Consider the following 17,376-nt stretch of genomic DNA (forward strand, 5'->3'; position numbering starts at 1 on the left):
AGAACGTCCTTAGAGTCCGTCCAGAACGTTGCCGATTTGATCTTGATGCGTGCTTCTTTCATCAGGTCGGCGGCCATTCTCACCCCCAGCACGGCCGCCTGCAGCTCCAGTCTGGGAATAGTGAGTCTTTTTGTCGGCGCCACTCTCGATTTGGCCACGACAATGCTGACCTCGATGCCTCCGTCTTCGGTTCTCCATCTGTAGTACAATACAGAGGCAAAGCCCTTCTCGCTGGCGTCGCAGAACACGTGCAGCTCTACTTCAGAGGCGCACGTATTGTTGAACTGGTGCCTCGGCAGCCGCAGTACATTGATCCGTTCCAGCTCATCAGTCCACTTCCGCCATTCTTGTTCCAAATCTATCGGAATTTTATCATCTCACGAGAGGTCACGTTTCCAGATCTGCTGAAGTAGGAGCTTTCCACGAAGCAGCCATCCAGTTAGGTATCCTAGGGGGTCAAATACCGACATAACGGTGGACATGACCGTCCGCTTCGTTGCCGTTTCTGGAGGAACATGCGTCCGGTAGGTCAGCATGTCAGAGCTGGGCTTCCATACGACGCCCAGAGCTCGATGATCGTCCGCATTCCCCACGTTGAAGTCATCTTCACAGCGTTGTTCGGGCATCAGCTGGCTGAGCACTGCAGGGGAATTGGACGTCCATGGGCCCAGTTCGAAGCCCCCGCGTCGAAGAGTTTCCGTCAGCTGGCCGATTAGTTGCACTGCTTCGGCTTCAGTCGCCGCTCCGGTCATCAGATCGTCCACGTAGCTGTCTTCATTTATCGCTCTGGTCACCAGCGGATCGCCGTCGCCAAAATCAGTCGCTGTGCGCCGAAAACAGTAGCTCGCGATACTCGGTGAGCACGCCGCGCCAAATATCAGCACAGGAGACTCATAGACGTCAAAGTCTCCGTCCCGGCTGTCGTCTCGCCAGAGGAATCTAAGACTGGGTCGATCTTGTTCGTTCATGAGGATCTGGCTGAACATGGCCACTACATCTGACGTCAGAGCCACGCGCTTCTCGCGCCAGCGGATCAGGACACCGGGCCAGTGAGTTCATATTCAGCGGGCCCTGCATCAGTGAGTCGTTGAGGCTCATCCCGTGGCTTTTGGCGGCCGCATCTAACACAAGACGCACCTTGTTCGGCTTGTTTGGGTTAGTCACAGCCATCAAAGGCAGGTACCACACATTCTCTGGCTCCTGTGAGGCTTCATCAGCGGTCAGCTTACGAAAATGACCATCAGAGATCATCTTCGCCATCCGAGCTTTCGTCATTTCACCGATGCTTGGCTTCTCTCCACGGAGTTCAGATTTTTCCATTCGTTTTTCGAAGGCCTTGGCCCTCTTCGTAGCCATTTGCCGACTGGGCGGAAATGGCGCGGCACGATCGCGCCTCAGCAGCGGAGCCACCCAGCGCGTGCCGTCGTGGTAAACCTCACTGTCTAGGATCTTCTCCGCTTTCCTGTCTTCTGGGCTGAATGGAGTCTCGAACTGATATTTACAGCCGAACTTTTCTGTGCTCCACGGATCGTCTGTATGAAGGAAGTTCACTTCAGGCAATTGCTCTGCCTTGTCTTCTCGTATGACCACCCTCCCTGTTACAGTCCAACCCAGGAGGGTTCGTTGTAGAAGCGGCCCGTTCTTCTTCGTTTTGCGCACTTCTCGTGTGGCTATCAGTTCCGCCTGGTCAAGGCCGATCAGAATCCTTGGAGCCTCGTCCAGCTCCGGCAGGTTCAGCTGTTCGAGCTCTGGATACAGCATCCTGAGGCGCTTATTGCTGATGGCTGGAGGTGACAGACGTAAATCGCGCACACATGTCACGTTTGCCAGTCGGAACTTCCTGCCGTTCTCAGGGTTTTCGATTCGCATGCTGACCGTCACTGTTTCCACTGTCTCGACTCCAGTGACTCTTTTGATGTCCATGGAGCTCTTTGGCCCTGAAAGCTTTAGCTCGTGAGCCAGTGACCTGTCCATCAGAGTAACAGAACTTCCTTCGTCCAGGAAAGCTCGGCAGCGGCGTTTTCCGTTCGGCGTCACCACATTAATGACACATGTCTTCATCAGCATGCAGGAGGGCGTGGCATCCTGAGTAGCGCCGATCACTTCAGAAGACGTCTCCGCGGCCGCGCCGTGCAGCATTCTACGATGGAGCTCTCTGCACCCGCCCAGGCCACAAGGTCGTCTTCTGTGACACGTGGAGGTCGAATGACCTGTGGAGAGGCACCGCAGGCACTGACGTCGTTCCTTGATCCACTGATGACGCTCGTTCACACTCAGCGTCTTGAATTTATCACAACGTTGAATGTAGTGTGGCTGTTCACAGAAGAAGCACTTCAGCTGTTCTGTTGCACAGGTCGTCTGACGAGGACGGGACATCTTCGGTTCATTTCCCTTTCGTTTTGGGTCTGAACCGTCCCTGGCGAGCTGCCGGTAGCCAGCGCCACTGCAGAATCTCCTATCCTTGATATGTGCTTTCAGGAAGGCAGCAAATAAATCGCAGGTCAGTGTGCCTCCTTCCACCTTGCTTCTGCCGTAACTTCCCCACTCGTGTCGGCTGTCTCGGGGTAGCTTGCTCGTCAGCACCTGCATCACTTGCAGACTGTTCAGCTCGCTGGTATTAGGATCGTCGTTCGGCCTCTTCCGCGTCCACACGCCAGGTCCGGTCACCAGATACTGTATTCCCGGCACACCGCGCCGCGCGCCCAGCCCCTTTGCACCAGGTCACCGCCCGCGGGCACGCCGCCACACAGGCGGATCCAGGGCGGCCCGCCGCGCCGGCCGCACGAGCGACTCCAGGCCGGCCGGGGAGGGGGGGGGGACACGGGGTCGCATACCGCAACCCCTAACATCCTTCCCCCCTCAAAATGTGCGAATGCGAACAAATGCAGAACAATGCAACCAACAAAACAGAACAGAACCTTTTGCTTACATAGCCCCCCTTCCCGGTTCCGCCCGCTCACCCGCTGCCCCTCCGTCAGCCACACCCCCGGACAGCCGCACCGGTCAGACGGCCTCCAGTCTTCCTCAGAGACCGCAGCGCCATCCACCTCCGGGTGATGCAGCTCGAGTTCCGCTATCCGCTCACTCGGATGGCTGACGCAGCTCGGCCAGCCAGGACGGGAGGCCGCTCAGCACCCTCCGCCGTCCCAGGTGGGTCAGGTGAACGCCGTCAGCCGAAAAGTAGCCGCGGTCCTCGTTCACCCAGTGCTGGCGCTTCCCCTCCTCATCTCGCCGTCCCATAACGCAGAGGGACCGTCCCACCGAAAAGAACCCGACCCTCGGCCCCGCCAGGGAGCTCAGCCGGCGGTCGAGGTCATAGGCTGCAGTTCTCTTCCACGCTGACTGAGCATCAACCTGGGGGCGTGGCATGGGTCCGAGGAGAGCCACGAAATGGCGCGAGGCCACCTCCCTGACGGCCGTCACTATCATTGCCCATGGAGCGTCCCGTGCCTGCCCGTTCCGAGTGTAGACGTCGTTCTGGCCCAGCCAAAACACCGCCAGGCCAGTCGGCATCCCACGACGCTCCGCCGCCTCCTCCCATCGCTGGATCACGGCCGCGAGGGCCGGGGCCTGGCGAGCCCAGGTGTTCCCACTCACGGCCACGTTCATTGCCCGCACGCTCCCGAACAGACTTTTGGCGTGAGAGTCGCCGATGATCACATGGTAGCCCCGGATGGGGACAGCACCGTCCCCCCTCGCCATCAGCTCCAGTAGCGGAGGCTCGGGCGCTCCCTGGTCCACGATCGGGGGCGGGCTGTACCCGGCGGTCGGCAGCGGCACGGCAGCCGACCCAGGAATGCCCCAGAGGTAGTCTCCTCCGTCGGTCGGCTCGGCCGCTGCTAGGTCCCGGGCCAGGGGTAGGCTGTGCGCCAGCGCAGCCGCCGGCCCGGGCCCCTGCGCGCCACCCCTTCCGTCCACCTCATCAGGCCGGCAGAGACGCGGAGCGCCAGCCGATCCCGGGATCTGCATGCCCCCGGCTACGTCCGTCCAGTCCGGCGACGGCGGCTTGGGCGCCCCTCGCCGATCCATGACCAGGGGCCGGCCGTACCCAGCGGCCGGCAGCGGCGACCCCGGGACGATCATGACGCCGCCTCCCCCGTCGGTCGGCTCGGCCGCCTCCAGACCCCGGGCCAGGGGCAGGCTGTGCACCAACGCAGTCGCCGGCCCGGCCGCCTGTGTGCCGCCTCCACCGCCCGTCTCCTCCGACCGGCAGAACCACGGCACGCCATCCGAGGTGATCTCCCCGACGCGGCCTGCCTCCGTCTCAAGGCGCTGCACTCGGTCCTCGAGCTGCCGGATCCGCGCCAGCCAGGCCACCCTGTCGCCTCCGACCAGGTCCAGGTCGACGCCCAACTCCTCCATATAATATGCCATGCCTGGAAAAGGAAGAAAAACGGCAGAACACCTACATCTGAGCGGCGTATCGTGACGGGGGTCGTACAGCTCTCCCACTGCGAGTGTGATACGGGATATTCGGCTTTTTGCCCATCTGCCCCAGCCATAGACTTTCTTCGGCCCTCTGCTGTGCCGTTGGTAGCTTACTTTGCCCAGGGTAAAGTTCTCCCTGACCCTGATTGACTCGGTCGTCTGGTTGTATGGCGACTCTGTCGCCGCCTGGGTTTCGCCTACTTATGAATGGTTTCAGTCTATTGTGATGTAATATAACCTCACCCCTTCGCGGCAGCTGTACTCGATATACCACCCCTTCATCGCCTCCTATTTTCTCTATCACCGTCCCTGGACCGGCGTAGGGTAAACCCAATTTCGTTTTTCCCCCCACCGCGGCTGTCGGGTCGGTCACTAGAACCAGGTCTCCCGGTCTGTACTGGACCTCCCGAACACGCCCCCGGTGCCGAGCTTCCATCTTTTCGTTCGCAGATCGGATATTTTCGCGGACCTTGGCGAACGCGTCCTGGATTCCGCGCGATCTGTCTTCCAGGAAACTCTGGACTGGGATGACGGGAGTGGGTGGGGAGAGTAGTGCATCGCCAGGAACAGCCGCACTTCTCTGCCGTAGACCAAGAAATGTATTTGATGCGCGCGACTAACAGTGGCGCGCGCGCAGCAAAGCCTTTCTCTGGCCGCGGGCGCAAACTGTAGCCTGTAGCGACACCTACCGCACGGCGTGAGCACCACCGGCCCTCAGGCCTCAGTGAGCGCCCGCAGTGCCACGTGACAATATGTGTTCTGTGTGCTTTCGGAATTCCTTTGCGTCTGGTGCGCACCAACAGTGCGGTGCGCCGCTTTTCAATTACAGGCGAGTCCTTCCCGTGTCGGGAATATATCTAGTGCCTATTCTTACGGCCCGGTGCGGCCGTCTCGTTGTACTGCTTCCCCGTCTCCGGCGGCGCGTCAGTGCGGCCGGTTGGTGACCCCGGCCCTGCACGCCTGACTCCGCTCGCTAACGGCACAGCCGCTGACAGTAGTTTTGTCTCGGTTTTTCTATCTTCCCGTGGCACTGTGCGGCAGTTTCGCTTCGGGCTGCGGCGCTGTCCGCGACTACGCTCGACTCCCGTGGGCGGCCTGAGCTAATCGTTTTGCATGGCCACTAATCCGCGGCCATCTCTGTCCCTTTGTCCGGCGCGTCCCCCTACCGGGCCGCTTCCCCTCCCTCGCTCCCTCCCCACCCCGGGGGTGGGGATGGTCGTACCGATACGCGCCGCCAGGCGGCGGCACCGACCGGACCGAGTGCCGGCGACGCGGCCGCGAGCGTCGGCGGTCTGCTGCGCTGCGCGGCGCGACTCGGGATGCTGGAGCCGCAGCCGCAGTCTCCGTATCTCGCCGGCGCGCCTGGGCGCACGTAGACTTATGGCAACCTGGCGCCCGGGCGCATACAGTTTCGTCAGCTAGGCTCGTGCCGGTGGCTTTTTCATGTTCAAGGGGCGGGGTTTCACGTGCATATATTGCCAGTCCAGGCCGTCTTCAATTTTTTTTTCTTACTTTTACAGATTCCTAAACCGTGACCTGGATCGCAGTGATTTCTCGTGGCTTTTTCAGACCGGACAGTATGTTTTTCGCAAATTGGTCTGTTTCGACCAAACATGCTCTACGTACTCCTCACTTCTTGTCACTAGTGTGCTTGCTTTCATCCGAAGTACCCAGGGACCATGTGTCATATGTTGTGCATGCTTTTCTACTTCACGGCTATGTTCCTGCCTGGTTGATCTGACCTTGCCCCCACTACAGGGATCTAACATTCATGTCGCATTTCAAACGTAATTGTGCGCGGTCGTCACCGAGTTTATGACGCGAGACGCCCCATGCGAGACAATACAGTCCAGGCTACCAACAGCCCAATTTTTGGGCATGTTGCCAACACTGCTTCGACGCCGTTTTCCGGAGTCCGAGGTGACCCTGCGTGCCTCGTGTCCTACACCCGTTTTCTTGAACGGCGTCACGCTCATTTATTTTCCACAATGAAATGGTGTCGCCAACCTTTACGTTAGAAACGCTACTCAGGGTCGGCAAATAGTGGGATAGGCCCCCTCTGGGGGTAGCAAAACCCTTCGGCAGGGGTAATGAGGGCGTCTGTGAAAATAATCATTTTTAGGATTCATAACTTGCACAGATTAATAGCTGCTTGGTATGGAGTGTACGCTTGTTGGCTACTTGGGATAGTCCTTTTCTCTAATCAGACTATTTTAGAGCTAGCAGTATTGTTGGAACTAGGGGAGACAATAGACATTTGTCTGAGCGGGCACGGTTATTCGTCGAGACTGAGCCCAGCCGGTGGGCAGGCCACCCATGACCCAGCACCCCTCCCCTCCCAAGCACTCACTGCACCCGGCTACAGGCGCGCTCCTTTGGGAGCTGATGCGATATATATATATATATATAGTTGCCCGTCCAGCCCAGAAAAGGGGGCTGAGGCGTGGAGAAGAAGGATTCAACTATCCCGCAGATGGAAAGGACGGATTGACGGAACATTAAAAAGTTCGACCATCCCGTCCCCTTCAGGATGGTAGGGAGTTGTGCGGGTTTTTTCCACTCCCAATCTACGGCACAGTGCCTTGAAAACAGTGGACTCAAACTGCCATCCCTGATCGGAATGAATTCTCTCAGGCACTCCGTGCTCATAGACCCAACACAGAAGTTTGTCCGCTACCGTCTCCGCCTTCTGGTCGGGCATGGGGTACACTCGGACGAATTTTGAAAAATAATCCATAACTACTAAGGCACATCTATTCCCGCTGCTTGTGAGACTCATCTCGGTGATGTCCATTGCCACCCTTTCGAACGGCCCCCCGTATTGGTCTGTCTGAAGTGGGGCGCTCATCGCCGGTGCTGGTGAGTGACGCCTCTGGCACGTTTCGCACGACCTGCCGGTCGGAGGAGAGATCAGCTTCTCCTTCAGCTCATGGAACGCTGTTCTCATGGCTTCCGACCACACCAGTGTGCCCTTTCCTGATGCGGCCTCCCTCAGAGGTTTGGAGACCTCTGCGTATCCCGGCACAAAACGCATATAGTACCCGCACAAACCGAGGAAGCTCAGCATCTCCGCGGCTGTTTGGGGTTCCGGCCACTGTCTCACTTTCTCTGTGTTTGATGGATCGGGAGCGATACCTTCCGCAGACACTCGATGCCCCAGGAAGGTCACTTCTCTCTTTCCCAGGTGGCATTTTTGTGGTTTCAGTTTCATCCGGGCCTGCCTGACTCTGGAGAAAACCTCTCTCAGGGTTGCGATGTGCTCGTCCTCTGAACGTCCGAACAATATAATATCGTCAATATAAACCAGACACTGTTTTGGGTCAACCCCTGCCAGCACCAGTTCCATGAGTTTTTGGAAAGAAGCCCCCCGCATTTTTCAACCCAAAGCACATCAGTCTGAACTGGTCAAGCTGGTTGCCAGTGGAGAAAGCGGTTTTTTCTCGGTCTTTGGGTGCTAGCTCCACCTGCCAATATCCGGAGGCCATATCGAGAGTAGAGAAGTATTTTGCTCCGGCGAGCGAATCAAGCGCATCATCTACTCTGGGAAGGGGGTAGGCCATGCCCTTGGTGACTTTGTTAACCGCCCTCAGGTCCACACAAAATCTATAGGAACCGTCTTTCTTTTTGGCTAGCACAATGGGGGAGCACCACGGACTCGTGCTCGGCTCGATCACGCCGTCCCGCATCATTTGCTGCCTTTGCTCCTCCACCTGCTCTCGCAGACGCAGCGGAACCCGCCGCGGTCTCTGCTTCACGGGCGGTGCATCCCCCGTCTCGATCTCATGTTGCATCAGGTGAGTTAGTCCCAAGTCGCCAGGGTGGCGGCTAAAAATATCGCTGAATTCCCTAACCAACGCACGCACCTGGTTCAGTCCCTTTTCACTCATCCCGGAATCAGATAAATCTACTGTGTTCACCGGGTCAACCGCCTCGTCTCCCGAACAGAGTGGGGGAGAATCCCCGCCGTCCTCTCCGTCGCTGACGTCGTAAATCCCCATGCCATCGTCCCGAATAGTGTACAGGGTTCCGATGTCAGTGTTCGCCAGGAGGCGTGCCTCACTGGTCGAGATATTTATGATCCTGACTGGTATCTGACCCCTTCCGTCAACGTCCGCGACGGCCCGAGACACTAGGAGATTATTAGAACAACCCTTTTCGTTTGGCTCCAGTACCCCCTCCAGCCTAACCCCCGGCCGCCACCTGTCATCCCCGTCTACTGCTTCAACAACGGCAGCGATCACAGTTTCACTGCGGGGCGGGACTGACACCGCAGCTCCCAGTCGGACCCGGCACCTGGATGGGCGGATGTCGTCGTATGTGGGTAAAGGTATCTCCATGTCTCCCAGCTTCAGGATCCCTCGCCTGTCGTCCAGGACCGTGCCGTACCGGCACGCAAAATCCCTGCCAAGTACCACGTCATAGATGAGGTGTTCCACTACCGCCATGGCGACGCTAAATTGTCTCTGTTCGATAAGCATCGGTATGTCGGCTACTGCTAGGATATGCAGCGGCTCGCCGCTGGCCCCCACCAAAGTACCCCTGGGACCTGACTCTTGTGCACTGACCCCCGCTCCCACGAAGCTGCGCGCCACCTTCGCTCTGACGAGTGAGAAATCTGCCCCGGAGTCAACCAGCGCCCATACCATTTGACCTCCGATGCTCACTCTTATCATGGCGGCCCTTTGTGGTGCGAGTGCACCACCCCTAGTCGATTCCTGCCGCGTGGAACCGACTCCGTCTAGTTTTCCGAATTCCTGGCGGAAACTCCTTCCACTGGAGCTGCGAAGTCGCGCACCCTCGCTGGATGTTGGGGACAGTGGGCCATCCAATGGCCCTCGGCTCCACAGCAATAGCAAAACGCCGGCCTACCAGCCTCGGCGTGCCGGAACTCTGTATTGGTGGGTCCCCGCCCGGGCCCTGTGCGTCTCCCCGCACTCAGGGGGCACCGCGCCATCCAGTGGCCCTCCACGCCACATAGATGGCACGCTGATGTGCCCGCTGATGTGGCCCGCCCTGCCCCCGAGGCTCGAGTCAGTTGCGGACAGTTCACACGGATGTGTCCGGGCGCCCCGCATTTCCAGCATCTCACAGGTCGACTGGGACCTGCACCTGTTGTAAACGATGCAGTGCCCATTTGCGAAAGAGATGTCTGAATGGCATCCACCTGCCTCTGGATCTGATCTAAACGCTCGTCTGCTCCCGGAGACGACCGGGATTCGAACCCTGCTGGAGATAACCGCAGCCCCTGCTCCTCGGTAGCGGGTCGACTGCGCACAGGAAGAGCGGCGCCATCACTGCCCCGCGCCCCCATAGCCTCCAATGCAGCGTGCTGACGCTGAATGTCACGGGCGTGGCTGAGTGCCTCATCCAGGGATGAGTGACCCTTCCCGAGGAGCCTCGCTTGTAAACCTGGTTCATTTAAGCCGCACACAAATTGTTGCAGGCTATTCGCCTCCGCACTGATTCGATCCGGATAAGCCTTACGGGCCAACTTTCGAACCCTTTCTGCAAAATCCTGAACCGCCTCCCCCGGTTCGCGAGAAGCCCGCGTGAACTCGGAATATGCGTGTGACTCGTTGACTTTTGTGTCGAATCTGTCGACAAGATGCTGTTTTATCTGCTTATAATCCTTGATGACCTTTTCTGGTAACCCAGCGCAGTATTCGAACGCTTTGCCTCCCAGTAGACCCAGCAAGAATCTAGCCTTCTCCCCATCCTTGCCATCCCTGTCCACCAATAATTCAAAACGGCTCAGCCAAGACTGCAAATCTTGCCCACCCTCACCCGTAAAAATCTCCAGGCGTGACAACAAGATTGTGCTCAATTGATCCATTTTGCTCTTGGTGCAAATATGCAATGATGTACAGAAAGAAAAATTGATGCTATTCCGTAATACAGAATGTGTTTTGAAGAGTCACCGGCTAACAGGTAGGTATAACACCATACACTGCAGCGAAAGTAAATCAAATAATAAACCAGCCCAAAAAATACAGCAAAATAACAACTCACGTTCAGTAGAAGTACCGACCGACCGCGCCAGTATTAGGATCGTCGTTCGGCCTCTTCCGCGTCCACACGCCAGGTCCGGTCACCAGATACTGTATTCCCGGCACGCCGCGCCGCGCGCCCAGCCCCTTTGCACCAGGTCACCGCCCGCGGGCACGCCGCCACACAGGCGGATCCAGGGCGGCCCGCCGCGCCGGCCGCACGAGCGACTCCAGGCCGGCCGGGGAGGGGGGGGGGGGACACGGGGTCGTGTAGCACGCTACATCTTTAACATTTAACGTAGAATCTTTTCGGCACGGCTTGGTCCGGCAGTCTCCCCCCCCCCCCTCGCAGTCCGGTCACAGGCCTAGCCCTCCATTCACTCACCCATCGCTGCTACCGGGTGACGCACAGCTGAGCGGAGCGCTGCTGCTGCGCTCCCCTCCCCTCTCATTATTCACCCCCCCCCCCCCCAGTCACCAGGCCCACCATCCCCACACATCACTTTTCTCCATCTTCCGCAACGAGCACTGTCCGTGGGAATAGCCGCAGTAGACACATCTGCGAGAAGACGATGCCGCCTACATCAGTACGAACCGTCGAGGCACAGCTGAGTCAACAAGCTACGTCAGGACCGCGGCCGGCGGCGGCGGCGAGCGAGCACGTTAAGGTACTCTGTCACTTGTCACGTACTCTGTCAGGTACCACAACAGCTGCGCCGCGCTGAGTCACATGGTGGGAATGGCACAACCAGGAAGATCCTATGGCAAGCAAAAACGCAGTAGTTCCAGAGGTCTTCGCAATGGGCAACCGTTAAACTCTCATTACGACGCCCGCCTATGGAGACAGCTACCGCAGGATGAGCGATTCGAACCTCCTCAAATAACGCTGCATCAGCAAAAGATGTCAACAGATCATGGAGCAGTATAAAGGATGGATGCCGGCTGGAGCACACAGCCTCCTTTGTCGGGGTACAACAACCCAGGGTGAGTGACCCGGCAGAACGCCTTGAAGGTGACCTCCACAACAAGCCGCAAGCAATGACCTGTAGTTCCAGAGATCTCCGCAGAGGAAGAAGGCGCTGCGTTACGGCCACGCCCCGGTACGGTGGGCGGAGCAAGAGTGACGTCACAGGGGCGTTGGCGGCAGACGAAACGGAAGGAAACAAAAGTTTGAATAAAATGAAATTGAAGAATCAAAATTAAAACTCGAAAATCACAAACCTTTCGGGGATTGTTTTATGCCAGCGATTATTAAAATGATAAAGCACTCAACACGAAGACGATTCGACGGCCAAAAATTGCAGGCACAGAGGAGCAAGGTGACTAAACAGGACAGAGGGCGCCATCTTACGGCCCCACCCACCAGAAGAAGGCAGAGGAAGATGACGTCGCAAGGGCGTGGCAGTCACCCCTCCCCCCAACTATAAAAGGGTGCGCCACCCAACCAGAGGCAGAATCACAGTCGAGCAGCCGAGAGTCACAGTCTGCAGCCGGAGCCGGAGACGCCATCTGGAGGCCGCCGTCGGTCCGGGGTCACCCGCGAGAAGCCTCTTCAGTACGACCGACCAGAGCCGGAGGACAACCGCCGACGCTTGAGACCACACTGAGAAGCGGAAGCACAGAGGAACTCCAGAATGTGAGTGTTGTTGAAAAGTCTGCTCAATCCCTGATCCTCGCCCCCCCCCCTTGCCCAGCCGCCGTGCCGTGACGACTGCCAAACATTTTCGGTTGCCATAAAATGCACTCTCAATTGGAATTGGAAAACTTAAATTACTTTGAACTTATTGGTCCAGACACCCTAGTAGCATATTAGGATCTGAATTTCGAGGTCATGTCAGAGTCGCCAGCAACTCGTTATCGTCCGTTGGAATTCACGATTAGGCCGTGAGCGAAATCCTAAAATTTGAATAAGCAGCTCAGTGTCACGAACGCTGAAATTGATGACAGGATGCGTGACAACATTGAATATGTCATTGTCTTTGGTCAGACTGGTTCGTTCGATTTATCATAATCGGCGGTGGTCAAGTGCGATTTGAGGTTGGAATTCGTTTGTGAAATTAATGGTGTAGATTCGTGCTTAATTCACTAAAAGTTGCATTGCGAAATTATTGGTAATATTGCTGAAGGAATTAATTGCGAAGTCGAAATCAATTATTGAACAGGTAAATACGGTTGAAAGCGAATGTAATGTTTTAAGGTGGCGACTGATTCATGCGATCGATCTATGAATATGGCTATGAGTTTTGATTTTCGACAGATACGAATGCTTGAGCTGACGGCGGAATTTCTTCTGCTACTTAGGTGCAGAGTTGTGAGCAGTGGTTTGGGGTTGACGGTTTGACACTTTGCGACTTTAGATGGTCACTTTGCGTCATTGAAATTGCGAAATGTCGAGTAACAGGTAGATGTAGAATTGTTTGTGATTAGAACTAATATGCGACTAATATAGGTACCGATCGTTGTGCTTTTGTAGAATAAATACTAGAAAGGACCATCTTTGTTGGGGAACGATTAAATGGGACAGGAATTTAATTTTTAAAAAAAACTTACGTCGAATGGAGCTGATGAGGTGTCGAACAGGGAGATATTGCAGCAATATTTTACCAGATTCACACTCACTGACACATCCGGTGAATCTACCCGGCCAGAAGAGACAACACACACGAGCACTGTACCGCGAGTGTTGACGCGCCCATAACGGCGTGACTGTGACTGACGGTGTCGACGCGGCGCCGGCCGGCGGCCGTGGTATTCGTCGTCCCCGACGCGGGCGTTGGGCCGCCAGAGGGCGCGAGAAGCAGCCATAACAGGGGCAGTGGGCTAACCGTAATTGACGTGTGTACGGTAGGTCAAGGTCATCCTGACGGAATAGGAGCATGGTTAGTTGTGGAAAGTTGCGACGGGTTAAGAACGTTAAAGGTTAGGACATAATTTCAAATACGAAATGCAATGTAATATCTAGGACTGCAGTTCTTCTCATATGCATTGTTTACTGTTGATAATATGATTTAAATTAGGTTTCCTCTGAAAAGCTATGACAATATTTTGGAACTCTATAAAGATAATTTGTATAGGTAACTATTAGTCCATCAGAAGCTATCGAGCGAAATTTAATGAGTCACTTCCGTTTGAGCATTCAGTAATTTACTATTATACGGTGGATCACAACCAGACGACAGATCGGTGCGTACTAATTGGGCCTAGATCATCTGATTAAATCAAGAGCGGTTCAAGTTCTGCTAGATCGTATACGAGAACTGATGATTAGGTTCACGCGTGCAGCAGCAATTAGGACTTGAGATTACGATAAGGTTTGGATCAATAATGCGTTTCTGTTATTCGCGTTCTTGCGAGTTAGCGCCAATAATTACTCCACCAATATTGGCACAGGGCATTGTGAGGCACAGACGGCTTGTTTGCCCGTCTCCTATGGCGTAACGTTTACCAGCATGACCGTATGAGACACAGATGCACTTCTCTAAACCCACTCCAGACCGGAATAATAAGAGGGACACACCGTCACGTACGCAGGGCATATGCACGTTTTCCGCCAGTGGTACCGGCCACTGTTAATTTTCCCGCTTAGGTAACACTGGGTGAGAAGGCAGTGAGAGGTTTCTACGGCAGGGGGAAGGGGAAGATTGGCACAGTATGCATTGGAGAGTAAGTTATGCCAAAGGCAAGAAGCCGAAGGTCAGGGGTGAGTCACCCAAAGGGCGGATAAAGCGAGCCGTAGTGTCCCGAATAAGTCCTCATACTTATTTCGTAAAGGTACTCTAATCGGTACTGGACAGCCTCAGGGGAGGGAAGAATGTACTCCAGGACACGTAAGGCCTTGAAGAGTAAATCCCATGGTTTAAGGATAGTTCCAGGATATGAACTGTGGTCCCTGGGTCGTGGACGGGAATGTTACACGCGGACCGGAAGAGGGCATAGGTAATCTCTCCCGGTAGAGAGATAAGTCGGATATAAATCGTGTATGTGTGTACCATAAGTCTATCGGACGTGTAGTGAATCCCATAAATTAGTAGGGTGGATATTTGTGCAATTATTCTGGACGGCCCTGCGATAAGTATCTTTGTCGCCGGTTAGCGGAGCATGCATATGGATTTCGGAAAGAGACATTTATCTCGCCGGGGAGATCGTTGTTGATCCGACGCCTAACACTATCGGAGGGAATTTCGAGGGCTACGAATTAAATTTGGGTGAATACATGAAAGGTGAATGTAACGCGAGCAAGGGTGTGAGAATGTTGAAGGATGAATCTTAGAATAAGGCCGATAGGAATTGCGTAGAATTCGGTTACGGCAGTCGAGCTAGCAACCCTCGAGGGCAACTAAACTATAGCAACGCTAATACGAATTAAGTGGGCAATTTTCGTAATGGGGAGGCCAGTGATATAGGAATGGGTGACTGGACGAATGATCACATTCAATTAATCAATGTAATTACCACCCATAAGTTTGGCAGTGGTCATCGGGACTTCGAATGCCCTGTCCTTCACCTGCCCAACTGTGCCGCAAACCCAGCTGATCGGATCCCTCTATCCCTAATCCGAGCAGTGAAGAAGCATCTCGTGCATCATGGTCTATACAATGAACAGAATCATCAAGCCTCTAAATTAAAAAGCATCTTCCATCAGATGTATTTGTATGCAAGGTGAATCTGGATACTTACATCTCTATCAGGTGGATCTCATCTATCTCAGGATCTCATCACTATCTGGATCCCTCCCTATAGCTATCTCAGGATCTCTTCAACGACTCTCAGGTTCCCCTGTATCACCAGCTTATACCGACAGCATTACAGCAGCGAATTATTCCCTCTCTGCTACAACAGCCGAACAACAGTGGACCTCGCAGTTTGATGAACCGCAAAGAAGATGAAGCTTTTTTTATTCCTTCTTTCTTTCTTTTCTCTAAATCCCCTCGCTACAAATGGCGCCCATAACGTGGGGCTTTGATAATTCTCAAATTGTGAAGCTGGTAGACTGGCACAAGCCGCCGAACCCGAAGTTGATGAATTGAAAGTCAACCGTATGGAGAAGAGGAAGAAGTTGAAGAAAAGAGCAGGTGTTCGAAATACTGGCAGCAGTGGAAATGAGCGTGCTGCAGGGGTCGACGTGAAGAAAGAGGATGAGCTAAAGAAAGCTGTGTGAAGATGATGAAGCTTATGATGGTGGCTGATGACAGGAAAGTTGAAGAATTGGTCAGGTGTTCGAAATACTGACAGCAGTGGAAATGAACGTGCTGCAGGGGTTGACGTGGGGGAACTAATGAGAGGAAGCGGTCTTACGAATACTGAAAAGGATATAGAAGAAGTTGTTGAAGATAAGATGAGGAAATGAAGCTGTCTCATGAACGAAGGATCAGACTAATACAGAAGTCAGGCCGAAAATGAAACTTGACAATTGCCCGCATCAGCATATCAATTCTTCTACGTTCTGCTGTACAACAAGTCCAAGTCAAGGTCAGCTGCTGTAGTGCAAAGGAGAGCTCGAACTTTCTAGAGTATTGATGATAAGAGGACAGCAATATCAAAAGCAGAAGAGGAAGAAGAACAGGCGGAATGCTCGTGTTGTACTGAATCAAAAACAAACACGGTCGTCTTCACAACACAGCCGAGGCGATTATCATGTTGGTGAACGAGGAGAGGGTGCCAGGATGCTGCAAGACCAACTGCCAAACGATCCATTGAGATGGGCTGCTGCAGAGATCACCCACCTGAGCTGCTGCAACGGCTGTCACCTGGTCCGCCGAAAGGTCGCTACTCGCTACCTGGGCTGCCACGGAGGTCACCTGTGCTGCCACGGAGATTGCATTGCCCTCGCGGGCTGCCTCGGAGGTCACTCACCTGAGCGGCCGCGGAAGTCGCCTACCTGAGCTGCCACGGAGGAAGCATTGGTCCCGCGTGCTGCCTCGGGGGGTCACTCACCTGATCGGCCGTGGAAGTCGCCTACCTGAGCTGCCACGGAGGAAGCATTGGTCTCGCGTGCCGCCTCGGGGGGTCACTCACCTGATCTGCCGCGGAAGTCACTCACCTGATCTACCACGGAGTTGTCACCGGGTCTGCCACGAAGGTCATCTACCCGGGCTGCCATGGAGGCCACCCACTTGAGCTGCCGCGGAAGTCGCATACCTGAGCTGCCACGGAGGTCACCTGTGCTGCCACGGGGGATGCATTGCCATCGCGTGCTGCCTCGGGGGTCACTCACCTGAGCTGCCGCGGAAGTCGCCTACCTGAGCTACCACGGAGGCTGTCACCGGGTCTGCCACGAAGGTCACCTACCTGGGCTGCCATGGAGGTCGCCCAGCTGAGCTGCCACGGAGCCTGCCACCCGGACGGCCACGGAGGTCGCGGCAGGGCCTGCCATGGAGGTCGCCTACCCGGACTGCCACGGAGGTCATCCACCTGGGCTGCCACGTAGGCTGCCCACACGGGCCGCCGTGCAAGCTGCCCACCCGGGCTGCCATGGAGCCCGCCGTCCGGGCTGCTGTGGAATGTTCCCACCCTGGCTGCCGTGGAGGCCGCCCCACCCAGGCTGCCACCCGGGCTGCCGTGAAGGCTGCCCACCCGGGCTGCCATGGAGGCCGCCACCCGAACTGCTGTTGAGGCCGCCCACCTGGGCTGCCATGGCGGCCTTCACCCTCCTGAGAAGCCACTTGCCGGACGGCCACCGACGACATCGGACTAACCAAAGTGGTTGGTGCACGTGACCCGGATCTGGTGAACGACAAACTGAGGCGGGGACGAGGAACAACAGGTGCGTGTGTGTACTGTACTAGGTATAAGATGTCATTTTGTAGGCGTTGCGGAACTTAACATGATTGTGTAGATTTAGATGAGTAAGGGGTGTGACTTTTTTGTATGAGTTGCGAGGACGCAACTAGGGCTGTTTGGACTGAAGATGTAGCACGCTACATCTTTAACATTTAACGTAGAATCTTTTCGGCACGGCTTG

At 55.5% G+C, this 17,376-nt stretch overlaps 1 protein-coding gene across 1 annotated transcript; it reads right to left on the reverse strand.

Moving 5' to 3' along the window:
- Nucleotides 1-3,017: 3,017 nt before the first annotated feature.
- Nucleotides 3,018-10,513, reverse strand: LOC122379998. The gene is made up of 2 exons (XM_043362730.1): nt 10,438-10,513; nt 3,018-4,376 (listed from the first exon to the last, which is right to left on the reverse strand). The coding sequence occupies exon 2, from the start codon at nt 4,372-4,374 to the stop codon at nt 3,082-3,084; it is 1,293 nt and encodes a 430-aa protein (XP_043218665.1). The 5' UTR covers nt 4,375-4,376; nt 10,438-10,513; the 3' UTR covers nt 3,018-3,081.
- Nucleotides 10,514-17,376: the final 6,863 nt, after the last annotated feature.

Source organism: Amphibalanus amphitrite, unplaced genomic scaffold, assembly GCF_019059575.1.
Source record: "Amphibalanus amphitrite isolate SeventyFive unplaced genomic scaffold, NRLGWU_Aamphi_draft 000089F_arrow, whole genome shotgun sequence".
NCBI lineage: Eukaryota > Metazoa > Arthropoda > Thecostraca > Balanomorpha > Balanidae > Amphibalanus > Amphibalanus amphitrite.

Coding starts and splice junctions, on each gene's coding strand:
- LOC122379998 (XM_043362730.1), bottom strand. CDS start 4,374: ATGGCATATTATATGGAGGAGTTGGGCGTCGACCTGGACCTGGTCGGA.